This window comes from Polypterus senegalus, chromosome 6, assembly GCF_016835505.1.
Source record: "Polypterus senegalus isolate Bchr_013 chromosome 6, ASM1683550v1, whole genome shotgun sequence".
In the NCBI taxonomy this organism is placed as follows: Eukaryota; Metazoa; Chordata; class Cladistia; order Polypteriformes; family Polypteridae; genus Polypterus; species Polypterus senegalus.
The window spans coordinates 105,655,761-105,672,387 of NC_053159.1; the positions used below are offsets into that span (position 1 = coordinate 105,655,761).

Below are 16,627 nucleotides of genomic sequence, written 5' to 3' on the forward strand. Positions count from 1 at the left end.
CTCCCCAGGGACAACAAAATGGGGAGTGCTTCTGAGGCCCACTAATACATTTAAATATGGCCTAAGTGTGAGACCATGTAAATGAGCAGTCAGGCTGTGACTCATTGTATAATTGTGTCTGTCTGTGTTGCTCTGTTTAATGTTGTTGTGGTTCTTTATGTGCTTAAAGATGCTGTGAGGCAAACTTTGTGTCCTGCATTGGTGAAGATGCTGTTCCTGGTACTTGTGATCTTAGTTGCTGCTTTCATTATTGTTTTTTGATAAGACCTGTGAAATTTTCTTGTGCAGTTATTTTACAGTGTATTTCTTTTATTGTCCTTACTTTTTTTTTTATGTCACTTGAAATTGTAATGTTTGTTTAATATAATGTATCACTCTGCCTGGTTAGTTTTATATGCTGGCTATATGTTTTTATACTCAATGCAATAAATCATCTTCACTAGCATTCAGAATGTCTGTGGTATGTAGAGGGAATTTTGGGAATGGTATACACTATGACTCATGTAAAACTTACTCTACAAGTAACTGAAATCAAAAATAATGTATACAAATCTGGAAGGTATTTCTTAATTCTCCCATAATTTCCTCTGGCTGGATAATTTGCCATTTATTTTCCTTTAATGTTGCCTAAATAATAATGCACGTGAAAGTGTCTTGTTGCAATACTACAAATATTTCCACCATTTCTGTGGTAAATACTTTTATTGTCTTTGTGGATTCACTCATCACATAGTTCCAAGCAAGAAGAGCTCGATTTGTTAAATGGTTGTAAATCTTGTTGACATCTTGTGTTATGTAGCAATCAGTTTGTACCAAGGTACAAATCTGTGGGTTATTCATTATTAAACATTTTTGAAACTTGGTATTAAATATTCTAAGCTTTCACAAGCCTACACTAGGTATTTAAAAGGAAAGCAGAACAAGATTGATGTTACACCCTCGCCTAACCTACAGTTTCAGTGTGTAGGACTAATTAAAAAAAGAACAAAACATTGTGTATTTTTGTATTAATTTTAGACTAGTTGGCTGTGACAGCACACTTTGTGTTTTAATTTTAACATAAAACATTTTTTACATTTTTTACTTTTATCATTTCTTAATGTTATTTAAATAAATTTTTAAAAAGCTGTGTAGTTTATTGTCACTGCTTTTGAAGTTATGCAAGAAATGGCATTTTACTTGTTTAATTTTAAGACAGTAAATTCTTTGAGGCTCTAAAATAAAAATAATAACTTCCCACCCAAGCATGTAAATTGTTTTTCTTTGAGAAAAAAACTGATATGATTTTGATCTTGTCCTTTCCACTTTTCTCTGTATCATAGAGCTGTCCATTCCACTGAGTTTCCAGGCCTCTTTAAACAGTAGGGCCATTGATTCAAGCCTAGCAGTAGCTGGGTGCAATATATTGAAGATCCAGGCCCCTGAAGTCCCCAAAAGGCTGTTAGAATTTTCTACGTTGTAATCATCCCCTGCCCTGGCTCATGACTACTGCATCATCATCATGGCATTTTCATCACGCTTTGCATTCTGGGAGCAAAAGGGAAGTCTTGTTTAATTGTAGTATTGTATTAGGGTTTTTTTTTTTTTTTTTACACATATAACTTTCTTGTGTTGTAAGCTGACAATATTAGGGTAGAAGTCTATGTTATTTGCTGTAGAACCCATGCATCTGGGATAAATTTGCCTATCAAACATAGCAGCACATTCTTACTGACTTTTGTTCTGCATTTCTGTTGCCTTTTAAATTCTCAGAAACAGCTGGCAGCATTGACTGATTGATTAACTGTCAGTCCTGTATATTTCAGCATAAGTAATGAACGCCAGAATCATCCTTTTTTAATTTTAGCTGGGAATGTTCTTTACTGACATTCAAGGAATACTTAGATGAAAATGTAATTTAATTTTCTTCCTACCTTGAGAAATATCTGCAGGGAAAATGAACAAGCAGCTTTCAGTTTGGTTTAATTGAGGATGTATTTGCAGTCAATGTAAACAGTATGTGAACCCATTGAAATTATCTGGTATACTGCATTAATTGGTCATGAAAAGTGATCCGATCTTCATCTGAGTCACAGGTACTGATGTATACAATGAGCTTAAGCCAATGACGCACAAAAAAATCTACTCTTTCATGTCTTTGTTTTACAAATGCATTCAATGTTCACAGTGCTAGTGGAAAAAGTAAGTGAACCTTGGGATTTAATAACTGAATGACCCCAACCAGGCGCTTCCTGAAAATGCAGATCAAACCTGCACATTGTGTGGGGGAAATTTTAGCCCTTTCTTCCCCGCAGAACTGCCTAACTCTTCCATATTCTTTGGATGTCTTCGGTGTATGGCTCTCTTCATGTCAATCCACAGCATCTCAATATGATTGAGATCTGGGCTCTGACTGGGCCACTCCAAAAGGCGGAGTTTGTTCTTCTGAAGCCATTGTGCTGTGGATTTGCTGCGATGTTTGGGGTCATTGTCCTGTTGCATCATCCAGCCTCTTCTGAGCTTAAGTTGATGGACAGACACCCTTACATTATCCTGGATAATTTGTTGCTAATCTTGTGAATTCATTTTCCCCTCAAAGATGGCAAGCTGTCCAGGCCCTGATGCAGCAAAGCAGGCCCAGATCATGATGTTCCCTCCACCATACTTTACTGTAGGGATGATGTTTTGATGTTGATATGCGGTGCCCTTTTTTACGGCAAATGAAGTTCTGCTTGTTCCTCCCAAAATGGTTCAATTTTGGTTTCATCACTCCACAAAACATTTTCCCAGTACTGTTGTGGAGTGTCCCAAGTGCTCTTTCGCAAACTTCAGATGTTCAGAAATTTTCATTTTTGATTGCAGTGGCTTCTGTCTTGGTGACCTGCCATGGACTCCTTTCTTGTTCAATGTTTTTTGTATAGTTGACTCATGAACAGAGATTGTAGCCAGTTCTAATGACTTCTTCAAGTTCTTTGCTGTCACTGTAGGGCTCTTCTTTACCACATTGCTGACTTTACGTTGTGCTCTTGGGGTCATCTTGGCAGGGCGTCGATTTCTAGGCAGAGTAGCCACAATACCAAATTGTCTCCACTTATAGAAAACTTGCCTTACGGTAGACTGATGAATATCTAAAATCTTTGAGGTGACTTTGTAACCCTTTCCAGCCTTCTGTAGATTAACAATTCTCGATTGTAGCTCTTCAGACAGCTCTTCTGTGCGAGGCATGATTTCTATTTGGGTATGCTTCTGGTCAAAAGCTCAAACTCAAACTTTATTGTGTTTTTTTATCAATCAAAGTAATTCTAGGTCACACCTCTGAACTTGTTTCATTAAATGGATTCCAGGTATGCTAAATTCTGACTGCAATGAGCTTTTTAAAAAGTCATTAGCTTAGGGTTCACTTACTTTTTCCAACCTTCACAGAAAGTTTTCACTGAAAATCTGTGTATCTTTAGTTATAGGAGATTGTGTTTGTGACTGACATGAAGATACAACCATGTTTTATATGGGAATTAGACATAAATATATATAATTCCTAGGGGTTCACATATTTTTTACTTTGACTGTATAAAAATATTGGAAAAATAAACCTCAGCCAGACTCCACAGTCTGTATTAGTACACCCTGAGTCAGCATTCAATCTATAAATGTGCTTGGTATTCCTATACTAATAATGTATATGTGGTTATTTTAATTAATTGTCTGCTCTTTACATACCTGTATAGTACAGTAGTGAACTCACTGCAGTCAACTTATTTTGTGTTACAAGTATTACTACACAAAACTTTCATCATACACAGTGCTAACTACATCACTTGTTAACAAGACTCTTATGAAGGGATATAAATGCCCCTGACTACTGTATAATTGCAGTTAAATCAACTGTCTAAAACGGTTAAAAAATGAATGTCTTCTTGATGAATCTGAGAACTGCATGTCATCTTTAGGAAGCTCGCTTAATATGGCAGAGTTGGTCATGCATTATCAGGCAAATTTAATACAGTGAGTCAGCCGCTCTGTACTGCTGCTAGTTCTGTTCATTTATGCTGAAGAGCTATAAACAATTTCTATAATAAAAGCGTTACAAAACATTTTTGTAAGCTATTAAAACATTGTGAATTGTTAGTCACGCAACAATTTGAAAACAATTAATGTGTTACGCTTAAAATTTGCCTTATCAATTCTTATTTTACATAGCATCTTGCATAACGTATACATAAGAGTCTTTTTTGTTTGTTAGTCCCACTAAGAAATATGTTGTTAATTAATTTCATCCATACAATGAACTGTAAAGCTTATTTAAAAATGCATTTGGTATTTTGAATTAATGTTGATATTATGTTATTTTTCACAATCATGACATACAAAAGTATTTAAAACTACTGAATTTACTTACCTTTGAAGCCAAGTATTTTCTAGTGTATTCATTCATGCCTTGAGATTACACACATATAGGAATCTGTGCATCTGTGTATACTACAACAGACTTATGATTGTGGATTTCTTATATTCACAGTACTTCTCAAAGTAAGAACACAACAGTGAAATTTTTTAATTTGTTTACATTGCATATTCAAAGGTTCTGTCGTATAACCTTTAACTAATAAAATGAGCTTTATTTAGGAATCGTCATTTTTGTGTTAAGTATTTACAGCTCCATTTATGCTCAAAAAAAAATTTGTCATTTTTTTTTTGTACAATATTTTAAGGTTAGCTCTGCAACATTTGACTGGACATACGGTATTGAATGAGAGTGACAGATCTTTTGGTTACCACCAATATCTTAAATGGAATAATTAGATAAGCCAAATGCAAAATGGTTACTGAAGCAAAGCTAAGCAAGTGGTTTATATGTGGCAAACATTGAAAACTGTTTAGTAGGCAACATGAAGTTTTTTTTTTTAATGAAATTTTGTTACAGAATATAATAGTTATGTTGCATTTCTTAATAGTATAGGTGCATGGTAATTGTAATAGTTTATTATTCATAAGACAGTGAGCATGTCAAGGTTCTAGTATATTATATGGGGTGTGTTCCACAGCAGTGAAAAGAACTGTTGTGCTCATAACTTTACATACCCTGGCAGAGTTTATATGATGTGTACCATACTTTAAAGAAAAATGACTGATCAGGCAAAAGACATTTAATTTACTTTTAATGGAATCCAAGTTAAACTCGTAAGGCATTACAGATGAGCACAACTATTAAGCAAAACATAGTAATAAGGAAAATAATGAGATAGTCCCTGTTGCACAGAATTGGTTTGCATGTTGTCCTGAAAAACTAAAAACCAAATTTTTTGGAGATGGTTATGATATTATAAGCCAGCTTAAATAAAATAATTGACCAGTTTTAAAATGTTTTTTGCTATTCAGTTATTAATACTATAATCTCTCATAAAATGGTAATTTTTCATTTTGGGGATAGTACAATATTTATGCAAAATATAGAGCTGGAAAAGACCTTTAAAACTATATGAGAACCAATTCTGTGCAACTTATATTTAAGGAGATCTAGCCAGTCAATCATAATCCCCCAAAAAAGTTCAAACTTAATTACCTTAAGTCTCCCTTAATATTGATCCACGACAGCCTGCAATTTCAATTGCATTTTCAATTTACTCAAATTGGCATGCCAAGTTTCGTTAAAATCTGTGATAATGAGGTCCAAAGTGTGATGATTTGACATGGAATTTCCCATGTCTGAAGATCCAAGTGTGTCCCATGTGTCCTGTAACATACAACATTAATCTTGTCATCAATTTTCACTAAGTTCCCTGTTCTGCAGTAGCTCACACACCACTAGAACATCAGAGATCCACCTCTATGCTTCATAGTAGGGATGGTGTACTTTTCGTCATGAGCTTTGTTGCATCCACTCCAAACACAGTGTTTATGGTTATGAGCATAAAGTTTAATTTTGGTCTCATCATTCCAAACGACTTTGTTCCAGAAGTTTTGAGGCTTGTCTAGAATCTATTTGACATATTATAAGTGGGCTGTTCGCCACAGTAAAGGCTTTTTTTCTTTGATTTCGACTGTGCAGCCCATTTTGTTTAAGTACATCTTCGTACATCTTGAAACAGGAACACCAGTTGTTTGCATAGAAACGTGTATCTTTGCTGAAGTGGCTTGTGGGTTATTCTCAATGGCGTGACAAATGAACCTGGCAATTGTAGCTGAAATCTCAGTTGGGGTACCTGACTGTGGCATGTTAACATTAGAACCCCTAACTTTACACTTTTTTTTTTTATCATAGTTTTAACAGGCATTTCATATCTCCTGATATCTTTTTATATCCTTTTACTGAATTATACAAATCATAAAACATTTCTCGCAGGTTCCTTTTGCTTTCCCCATGGCTTGGTATCCAGCAAAGTCAGTGCAACTCAGCATGAGTTTAAATTGACTATTTATACACAGACACTAATTATAACCAACTAGCCACCCCCTACAGCTCCACCCTTGTAGTAGTGAAACAGGACAAACATTAAAAATCGATAAATAAAAATGTATCACTAGCTAAGTGGATGCAAAGTACACTCCAAAACGCAGAAGTAGACCGACTACCTATTCCTGATGTCACGCTTCCCTCTCCCCTCGACCCGCAGCCTCTGTCTCGGATTAGCAAGAATATATTGCTTCTGCTAGCAAACTGTGGTTCTTAGCACGATTAGAGAAGTTGCAAAATCAACCAGATTTTCAAGCAAATTCTACAATAAAACACGATCTAAATCCATACAGTGGAACCTCGGTTCACGACCATAATTCGTTCCAGAACTTTGGTCGTGAACCGAAGCAGTTTCCCCCATAGGATTGTATGTAAATACAATTAATCCGTTCCAGACCGTACAAACTGTATGTAAATATGTAAAAATATGTAAAGATTAAGTACAAATATAGTTAATTACACCATAGAATCCACAGTGTAATAGTAAACTAATGTAAAAACATTGAATAACACTGATACAAAACACCCAGGCTCCCTGATCAGCTACAGGAGCTGGCTCGCTCACGCGCTCTCTCTCTGTAGCACACACACCACCAAAGCCCCTCCCTACCTCAGCTACAGGAGCAGGCTGGCTCACGAGCTCTCTCTCTGTGTAGCGCGAGCGCACAAACACACACACACACCTGGTGAGGGGACGCTGGCGCACGCAAGTTGCTGCCGCTCCTCCCTGTTAACAACACTTTTCGCAAAATTCGCCTTTATTCTACACTTTCTCACGCTTGTTTTATTTCTTTTACTGTACGTATAGTTCGTGGATACAGCCGACCTGAATTGCATGGATTTGGCTTAATATTTACAGATTTTATGGACTCTACTTTGACTGGGAACAGCTGAGTCTGTGGATCGCGGGACGAGACCTACGAACATTTCTTTGTACCTGGCGATCTATGACCTCGGGATAATCTTTCTCCGTGATTATATTCGCTATGCTGATCTGCTCCCGATTCATTTTACAGTACTGTACGACTGGGATCTGATCTGATGCTCATATTAACCTGGCTTATGGCTCCGGGCGATCACGCATGAAATTACCAAGCGTTACTGTTTGTGGCTGTGTATTGGAACCTGCAAATCCTGCTACCTCCTCCTGCTATGCTTTCTGCTGCTTTGCTATCGCCGTTCATCTCATCTAATCCAAATGGTTCCGCTATGCTGTGCTGCTTCTCCACTGCTTTTCAGATAAGTATTGCCAAGTATCATGCTAAAATACTCTCATGACAAACTCCTTCTTATTAAACAGTTTGTCCAGAGCAAATGGTCTGATTGGAACATCCTAAAAGACGCCGGTATTTTACAGCGCCGAAATATATACATCGCGGGTCAGGTCGCGCCACCGCCGGGTGCGAATGAAAAGACAACCGGCAGCATTTGCTCAGGAATAAGCATTCCTTCTCATGGCCTGGAAATACAAGTGTCAGTGTGCCAAATTTACATTCTGTGGAAATAAACCCTGATCACAGCTCTGTGCAAAAGATGCCTCATTGACTAACATTGCTCTGTTTAACTCAAGATCTCTTAATGGCAAAGCATTGGTGCTGTCAGAACTCATCACTGACACCAAACTTGATATACTGTGTTTAACGGAGACTTGGCAAAACCAAACGAATTGACGTCTCTCACGGAGGCGACTCCACCTGGTTTCACTTTCCATACAGAACCTCGCAGCTCTAGACAAGGAGGGGGCTAGCGTAATTATCAGAGCAGACTTAAATATCAAACGAATCCCAATTGACTGTCCACTGTCTTTTGAGTGCCTGGCTCTTAAACTAATAACGGAAACAGGTCCTGTCTCACTCATTGTTCTTTATCGTCCCCCAAAATACAATGCATCCTTCTTATCTGATCTGATTGAACTTTTAACCCACCTAAGCTCTTACTCTCAGAGAATTATCCTTCTTGGTGATTTCAACATCCATATTGACATTACTACATCTAAACTGAGAAATGAATTCCTATCCTTACTGGACTGTTTTGACTTGACACAACATGTTGATTTTCCCACCCACTCTGGTGGTCATATATTGGATCTGATCTGCACTTCTGGACTATCTGTTGCCAATATTTACAGCACTGATTTGGGACTCTCTGACCATAAAGCAGTATTTTTACTGTCTCACTGCCTTTACCTCCTCTTACCTGTAAACGACAAATTTCTTACAGAAACCTTAAAATATCTGTCCCTCTATCCTTTCTGGATCCATTTCTGATCTTTTACTGTCTGCACCTATTCCGTCAACACTAGATAGTCTTGTTGACCACTATAACTCAGCCCTTCATTCAGCATTAGATAAAACAGCTCCTTTAAAACATAAGGAGGTTTTTTAAACGTTCAGCTCCTTGGTATAACTCAGAATTGCGATCTATGAAAGCAGCTGGCGACGCCTTGAGAGAATGTCACGTAAGACTGGCCTCACTGTGCACATCCAGGCTTTCTCTGACCACCAAAGAGCTTACAGAGAAGCACTAACTGCTGCTAAGAACACCCACTATGGCAGAATAATAGAAAGTGGCCACGATAACCCAAGGGTTTTGTTTTCTGTAGTTAATAAACTACTCGAACCTGCATCTGGCCCAACTACCTCTTCTACTGAAGTCTGTGAGGATTTCCTCCACTTTTCCGTAACAAAATTAAAGATCTCAATAATTCAACTAACATAAATACATCATCTGTTTATATCTCTCCCTGTTTTCCCACTCCATCCAGCTCCTTCTCTAAGTTCTCACCAGTCACATCTGCTTTGTTAATGACCTGCTTTGTAAGATGAGGCCAACTACTTGTATACTGGACCCCATCCCCAGCACACTACTTAAATCCTGCCTTCATGCCATAATCCCGACTGTTACAACAATAATAAACTCATCCCTTGACACTGGCTCTGTGCGCTCACTTTTAAAATCGCTTCTGTAACCCCAATGTTAAAAAGTCTGGTCTTGATGCTGACAATCTTAACAATTTCCGCCTATTTCCCACTTACCTTTCCTGTCAAAAGCTCTTGAGCGTGTTGTAGCTTCCCAGCTCACCAATTACTTAACTCTAATAATTTGATGGAACCCTTTCAGTCTGGTTTCAGGGTGCAGCACAGCTGTGAAACTGCTCTGCTACGGGTAACCAATGATTGCTTATGGCAGCAGACTCTGGACAAACCAGCATATTAATTCTGTTAGACCTCAGTGCAGCATTTGACACTGTCAGACATGACATTCTACTGTCAGAATGGAGAACATGCTGGGTATCTCTGGCACTGCCCTCCAGTGGTTCAAGTCCTATCTGACTGATAGGCAAGAGTTTGTTAGTCTTGGCAACAGCAGATCCAGCTCGGCCCAGTCACACAAGGAGTTCCTCAGGGCTCTGTCCTGGCCCTCTTCTCTTCTGTATTTATATGCTTCCCTTGGCCATATTATTCGTAGCTATGGACTGGGCTATCATTTTATGCAGATGATACTCAACTCTACTTCAATGTTAAAAGTGGAACTTCATCAGAGCTTTCTCAGCTCACAACCTGCCTTAGTGAAATTAAAACCTGGATGGAGCAGAACTCTTTAAAATTAAACTGCAACAAAACTGAACTCCTGCAAATTGGGACTAAAATGCAACTTAATAAAATGAGCTCCTTCCCAGTCCATCTTGGTGGTGATCTCATCAGACCTGCCTCTACTGCAAAGAATCTTGGTGTCATTTTTGATTCCTCCCTTTCTTACTCCACCACATAAATCACATTAAGAAACTTTCTTACTTTCACCTCCGTAACATATCCGTGTTGCTCCTTCCTTCCTTTTCTAATGCTGAGAAACTTGTCCATGCTTTTATCACATCCGCATAGATTATTGTAACTCGCTGCTGGCAGGTGCCCCTTCTAATCTTATATCACAGCTCCAGCTTATTCAAAACTCAGCTGCAAGAGTCCTTACTCGAACCAGCAGCAGCGAGCACATCACACCCATCCTGCTCCGTCTTCACTGGCTCCCTGTGTCTTACAGAATCGAATATAAAATCCTACTAATAACCTACAAAGCCTTAAATAACCTCACCAAACTACATCAGTGACCTTCTCCATCACTATGTGCCTGCCGCCCACTAAGGTCCTCTGATTCTGGCAATCTTGTTGTGCCCCACACTAATCTTCACTCCATGGGTGACAGGGCCTTCAGCTGTATAGCGCCCAGACTCTGGAATGACCTACGAAATTAATCAGGTCAGCTGACTCCATGAATTCTTTTAAAAAACAACTTAAAACTCATCTGTTCAGGAAGGCTTTTAGCTCTATTTGACTTCATTCCCTTCTCTCAGTTTACCTCTCTGTCAAGATGCTCATGTAACCTGTGTGTGTGTGTGTGTGTGAGACCATCAATTCTGTTGTCTGTTAGGCTTTCTCTGAATTTACTGTCTTAATCTTCTTATTTATTTATTTGCTTTGTACTATGCTATATACTGTATACCCTGCCGTTCTTTCTTATGTTCTGTAAGTGCCTTGAGCATGGGAAAGGCGCTATATAAATAAAATGTATTATTATTATTATTTATTATTATCTGTCCCCCCAATCCCTTCCCTGTCAGCTGCCCGGCTCTCTAATCTCTCTGTAGCACGTGCTCGCGCAGCATTTTTTTAAAATGACTTTTAAGCACAGCAGAAAAAATCCAAGCGTTTGCAAAAACCAACTCACAAGCAAACAAAAAGTAAGATTGCAGGAGATCACGCTATTAAACCTAAAGCCTGATCGCTGTAAACAATGTTTTTAAAATGAGTTTTAAGCACAGCAGAAAAAACATTGCACAAATCCAACTTCATTTAAAACCAACTCGCAAGCAACCAAAAAAGTAACATTGCAACAAATCACACGATGAAGTCCTCCATGTAAACAATTTTTAATGAGTTTTAAGCACAAGGAAAAAAGCGAACATTTGAAAAGAGAAATGTAACATCGCACCTAATCGCTATGAAAACTCCATCTGTAAACCTTTCATGAGTTTTAAGCACAAGGAAAAAGTGAACATTTGAAAAAGAGAAAATAACATTGCAACAAATCGCATTATGAACTAAAAAAATTACTTTTGAAAAATCCGTAATACAAAAACCACCAAGAAAACTAACCTTGCATGAAACGAGTTCTGGCATGAAGTGTTTTCCTTCAGGTGTTTTCTCTCTTGTGATTTCTTGGGTTTCTGGTGCTTTTAGCTGTTTAGCTGGTGGGAGTGAAAGCCTCATGCAGCCATTCCAAAAAGAACATTCTTGTGACCCTCCACATTACTGGCAGTCTGGCTTTGTTTACATTATGCTGCTTGAAAGCACGAGGGTTCTCCGATTGTTAAATGAGTAAACTGGTAAACAGTTATTCCACCTTTTGTAATTTCTTTCTTTACTTCGATTTCAATTTTCTTCATAACTTTCTTCTGACCATTCTCCACTTGCATAGAAGCCACAGTTATCTGCAAAAGCACACGAAATACTGTAGAGCACAAAGAGAGTGCAAATTCTTATTGAAAACAATGAACAAGGAGCGGCTTTGCTTAAATGAAAAAGCATGGCAGCTCTCTTTCTCTCTGGCTGCCTTTGGGGAGGGGATGGTTTCGCTTGCACTACAGCCTACAGATAGGCAGGCAAACACGTGCAGCAATCTCCTCCTCCCCCTTCCCAGCAGGCACGTGCTCGCTTGCTCTTGCTCTCTCTCTCTCTCTCTCTCTCAACTGAGGACGCAAGGGAAACTGGCTTGTTCAGCAAACATGTGAAGCAATCTCCTCCTCTCACTCCCTAGCAGGCACGTGCTCGCTCGCTCTTTCTCTCTCTCTCTTTCAGCTCAGCTTGCAGGCAGGCAAGGGAACCTGGCTTGTTCGTATACCGAGTGTGTGGTTGTAACCCGAGGCAAAAGTTTGGCGATCTTTTTGGTCATGAACCGAGTTGTACATGAACCGGGACGTTCGTGAACCGAGATTCCACTGTATTTCTCTTGTTCGCTAGCTAAGCAGATATAAGGTACACCCTGAGGCTGGCAGTTGAGTGAGGAGTGAGAAGCCCCTGTCCCCTTGGCCAGCTGCGTCTCTCTCAGAATCGCGCAAATAAATCGGTACCGCAAACAATATATATATATATATATTACAGTGGAACCTCGGTTTGTGGGCATAATTTGTTCCGGAAACGTGCTCGCAATCCAAAGCACTCGTATATCAAAGCGAATTTCCCCATAAGAAATAATGGAAACTCAGATGATTCGTTCCACAACCCAAAACTATTCATATAAAAATGATTAATACAAAATATAAAGTAAAATACATAATACAAATTAACTTGCACTTTACCGTTAAAAAGAATCATGGCTGGTGTGAGTTTCTAAACTCATGTGGGATTCCACCCAACAAGACAACACGAGGAAGAGCGTCCCAAAGCAATCGCAATCTCCCAGCGATGTAGTAGTTCGCCGTATAAGCGCATCCAAAAAGATTGCAGACATGCTATAAGCGCCTGTTGTCAATGGGTCATACAAGGAACATTATAAAGATCCCGGTACAATAAATAACATCGCTGTTGCTGTTTCAAGCTGAATAAAGCTGGTGTTAAAGTACTGAGACTCCGTTTCGTGTTTTGGGTAGCAAGATGGGGACTCGCACTTCACAGCGCACACAACAGTCACAATGCTGTAGTAAACAGATGTTGACTATATGAGTGAGGCACACAGACTCAGACGGAGAATAGGAGACGATTGCCAGAGAGAGAGAGAGACGCTGGGCGAGCGAGATAAGGAGAGAGAGAGAGAGAGACGCTGGGCGAGCGAGCAAGCGAGCGAGATAAGGAGAGAGAGAGAGACGCGCTGGGCAAGCGAGCGAGATAAGGAGAGAGAGAGAGAGGCGCTGGGCGAGATAAGGAGAGAGAGAGAAGAACCATCAGCTCAGTTGTGTTTACACGACGCTCAGCAGACAAAGTGTATCCATACTACTTGTATTGCAAGACATCGCTCATTTATCAAGTCAAAATTTATGAAAAATTTTTGCTCGTCTTGCAAAACACTTGTAAACCAAGTTACTCGTAAATCGAGGTTCCACTGTGTGTATGTGTGTGTATATATATATATATATATATATATATATATATATTTACTAGCAAAATACCCGCGCTTCTCAGCGGAGAAGTAGTGTGTTAAAGAAGTGATGAAAAAGAAAAGGGACCATTTTAAAAAGAACGTAACATGATTGTCAATGTAATTGTTTTGTAATTGTTATGAGTGTTGCTGTCATCAAGGATTTGATTATCATTATTTGTTTCGATCAGGTTCGTATTTGGAGGATGTTTTGTGTTCAAGTTACATTCCGTGTTTGTCTAGTCTATCCCTGACCATCTCATCTTCGTTGTCAACCGTTGTAAGGATAACAGGTTTCATTCATCGAATTGATCACTACCCAAATCGGTACTCGTGAATCTAAGATGTTCAACAGGCATTCCTGGTATTAAGTTGTGGATTTGCCTGCAAATATTTAGCGGCAGCGTGTCTATGAACGTAAAAAAGTTTCTCTCGCACTTTTGGTGAGTTTGTGCCAAACACTATCCCTGACCATCTCATCTTCGTTTGCATAAGTACAGTCCTTTACCAGCAATTTTTACTCCGTTACAAAGTGATCAAAAGTCTCGTTTATACCCTGCGCCCTCTCATTAAACTTGTATCTCGCAAATATCGTATTCGTCTTAGGCATGACAAACGCCAGCGGCAGCGTGTCTATGAACTTAATTTAAAGTTAAGCTTTACACCTTGCTTTCCTATTCGTTTGCATAAGCACAGTCCTTTACCAGCAATTATTTAATGTTAGCTCAGACCAGGCACTTAAAAGTTTCTCTCGCACTTTTGCTGAGTTTGTGCCAAACACTATTCTATCCCTGACCATCTCATCTTCGTTTGAATAAGCACAGTCCTTCACCAGCAATTTTAACTCTGTTACAGCAATTTTAACTTCGTTACAAAGTGATCAAAAGTCTCGTTTATACCCTGCGTCTTCTCATTAAACTTGTATCTCGCGAATATCGTATTTGTTGTAGGCATGACTAACGCCAGCGGCAGCGTGTCTGTGAACTTAATTTAAACTTAAGATTTACACCGTGCTTTGTTTCCGCAGTAGCTGCACTTATGAATTTACTTGTATGCGTCACTCGCTTCATATTCTTTTGCTGCCTTCTCAATTGTGTAATGCGTTTTTGTTCAGTGCTCTTTGGAGCTCTTGCTTGTTCTCTGCGTACTGCGTTAACAGTCAGTTCATCGAAGGTTCTCAGCTATGCTTGTGCTATCTCGTGCGATCTTGCGATGTCCATGGCTTTATTTAATGTTAGCTAAAACCCGGTACTTAAAAGTTTATCTCGCACTTTCGCTGAGTTTGTCCCAAACACTAGTCTATCCCTGACCATCTCATCTTCGTATGCATAAGCACAGTCCTTCACCTGTGAATATTTAGCGGCAGCGTGTCTATTGGATTGCTGCTGACGGACGGCCTTATATGGGCAGGCACTCAATTACGTGGGAGGCGCGATGATGGGGGACGCAACTCCGCCTCACATGGCGACCGAGCTGCAGGCTATGGCCGTATATATGTACGTAAGAAGGTTCCAGTTATGACCGTTATGCGTAGAATTTCGAAATGAAACCTGCTCAACTTTTGTAAGTAAGCTGTAAGGAATGAGCCTACCAAATTTCAGCCTTCTACCTACATGGGAAGTTGGGGAATTAGTGAGTGAGTCAGTCAGTGAGGGCTTTTGACTTTTATTAGTATTATATTAATTATAATTATATATTATATTATAGAGAGAGAGAAGTGTGGACACCTCCCTTAATTACCTTTAATATGAACCTGTGTCTGTCAACGTGTGTATTTTATCAGCCCCAAAATTCAAGGTTATGTAAGCGGTTGATCAGGTCCATTTGGGTGATTTCAGTTATCTTTATGATTTAAAAAGGACACACACAATGAAGTGGTAAACGACAACATCATTTATTTATATAGCACATTTTCATACAAAAAAATGTAGCTCAAAGTGCTTTACAAAATGAAGAATAGAAAAATAAAAGACACAATAAAAAATAAAAATAAGTCAACATTAATTAACATAGAATAAGTAAGGTCCGATGTCCAGGGTGGACAGAAAAAACAAAAAAAAAACTCCAGAGGCTGGAGAAAAAAAAAAAAAATCTGTAGGGATTCCCAGTCAATTAAAGTATTGTCTCAACTAACTCCCTAATTAATGCTTGATGACTTATATTTTCCAAATGATGGGCAATATTTCACGAATTCTGCCAGAATATGTAAACGTACGAGCATGACTGTGTATATTTGTGTGTGTGTATAATATATATATGTATGCATATATATATGTATATATATATATATTTATATATATATATGTATACAGTATATATATGTATATTTATTTATATATATATGTATTTTATATATATATATATATATATATATATATATATATATATATAATTAGAGAGAGCGAGAGAAGTTTGGTACTACATAGTAGAATAATAAGTTCCTGCAAAGATGTAGTAAAGTTCTTCAGGATGTCCTTGAATAAGTCTACAGTGGTAGGGTCATGAGTCTACAGCATTTCATCTTAGTAAAAATGTGTTTTATCATTGATTGTAGGTTAAAGTCATATATAAAACCATTTTTCATTCTCTGTATCTAAAGTGTCAATAAACAGGAATCAAGCTGAACATGATTACTGTCGCTACCGATTAAGATGCTTATATTGTACTTTCCGGTCACAACTTTTCTTTTGCATTACATTGAACCTCCAGGTTAAAGAGGAAGACAAACCAGGTGCGAAGAATAAGAAAGAGCAGGAAAGTGTAAGTGTTATCATTTAGATGCTGGTGGCTAAACCACACTGGGTGGAAAAAAGATTTTAAGTTGCAAATTGTATTTGTACTACATATGCAATAAAAAAAAATTTAAATCTACATTAAAAAGTGTGTGTATGTTAGTGTGAGAAGAAAATTAATGCAAATAAAGTATTTGCTTATTATTTATCACTATTATGATTGATAACTAATACGGTGCAGTAAAGTCCATTTTATTTTTCATTAAAAAAAAGATTTTTGAGTGACTGTATTAGGAACACTGTTGAAAGAAAGTGCAAGGTTTGCAGCTCAATCTTC

General features: G+C 38.4%; 1 protein-coding gene across 11 annotated transcripts in view; it reads left to right on the top strand.

Annotated features, from left to right (window-relative positions):
* The window catches only part of LOC120531362 (unconventional myosin-XVIIIa-like), a 295,511-nt gene that overhangs the window by 85,463 nt on the left and 193,421 nt on the right, over positions 1-16,627 (top strand). For 7 of the 11 annotated variants that reach the window (XM_039756690.1, XM_039756691.1, XM_039756695.1 and 4 more), the window contains exons 2-3: positions 1,323-1,540; positions 16,268-16,318. The exons of the other annotated variants lie outside the window; for them this stretch is intronic. In XM_039756690.1, the coding sequence (XP_039612624.1) occupies positions 1,502-1,540; positions 16,268-16,318 (90 nt within the window). In that variant the 5' untranslated portion in view covers positions 1,323-1,501. The remainder of the gene's footprint in view (positions 1-1,322; positions 1,541-16,267; positions 16,319-16,627) is intronic. 11 annotated transcript variants of the gene reach the window in all.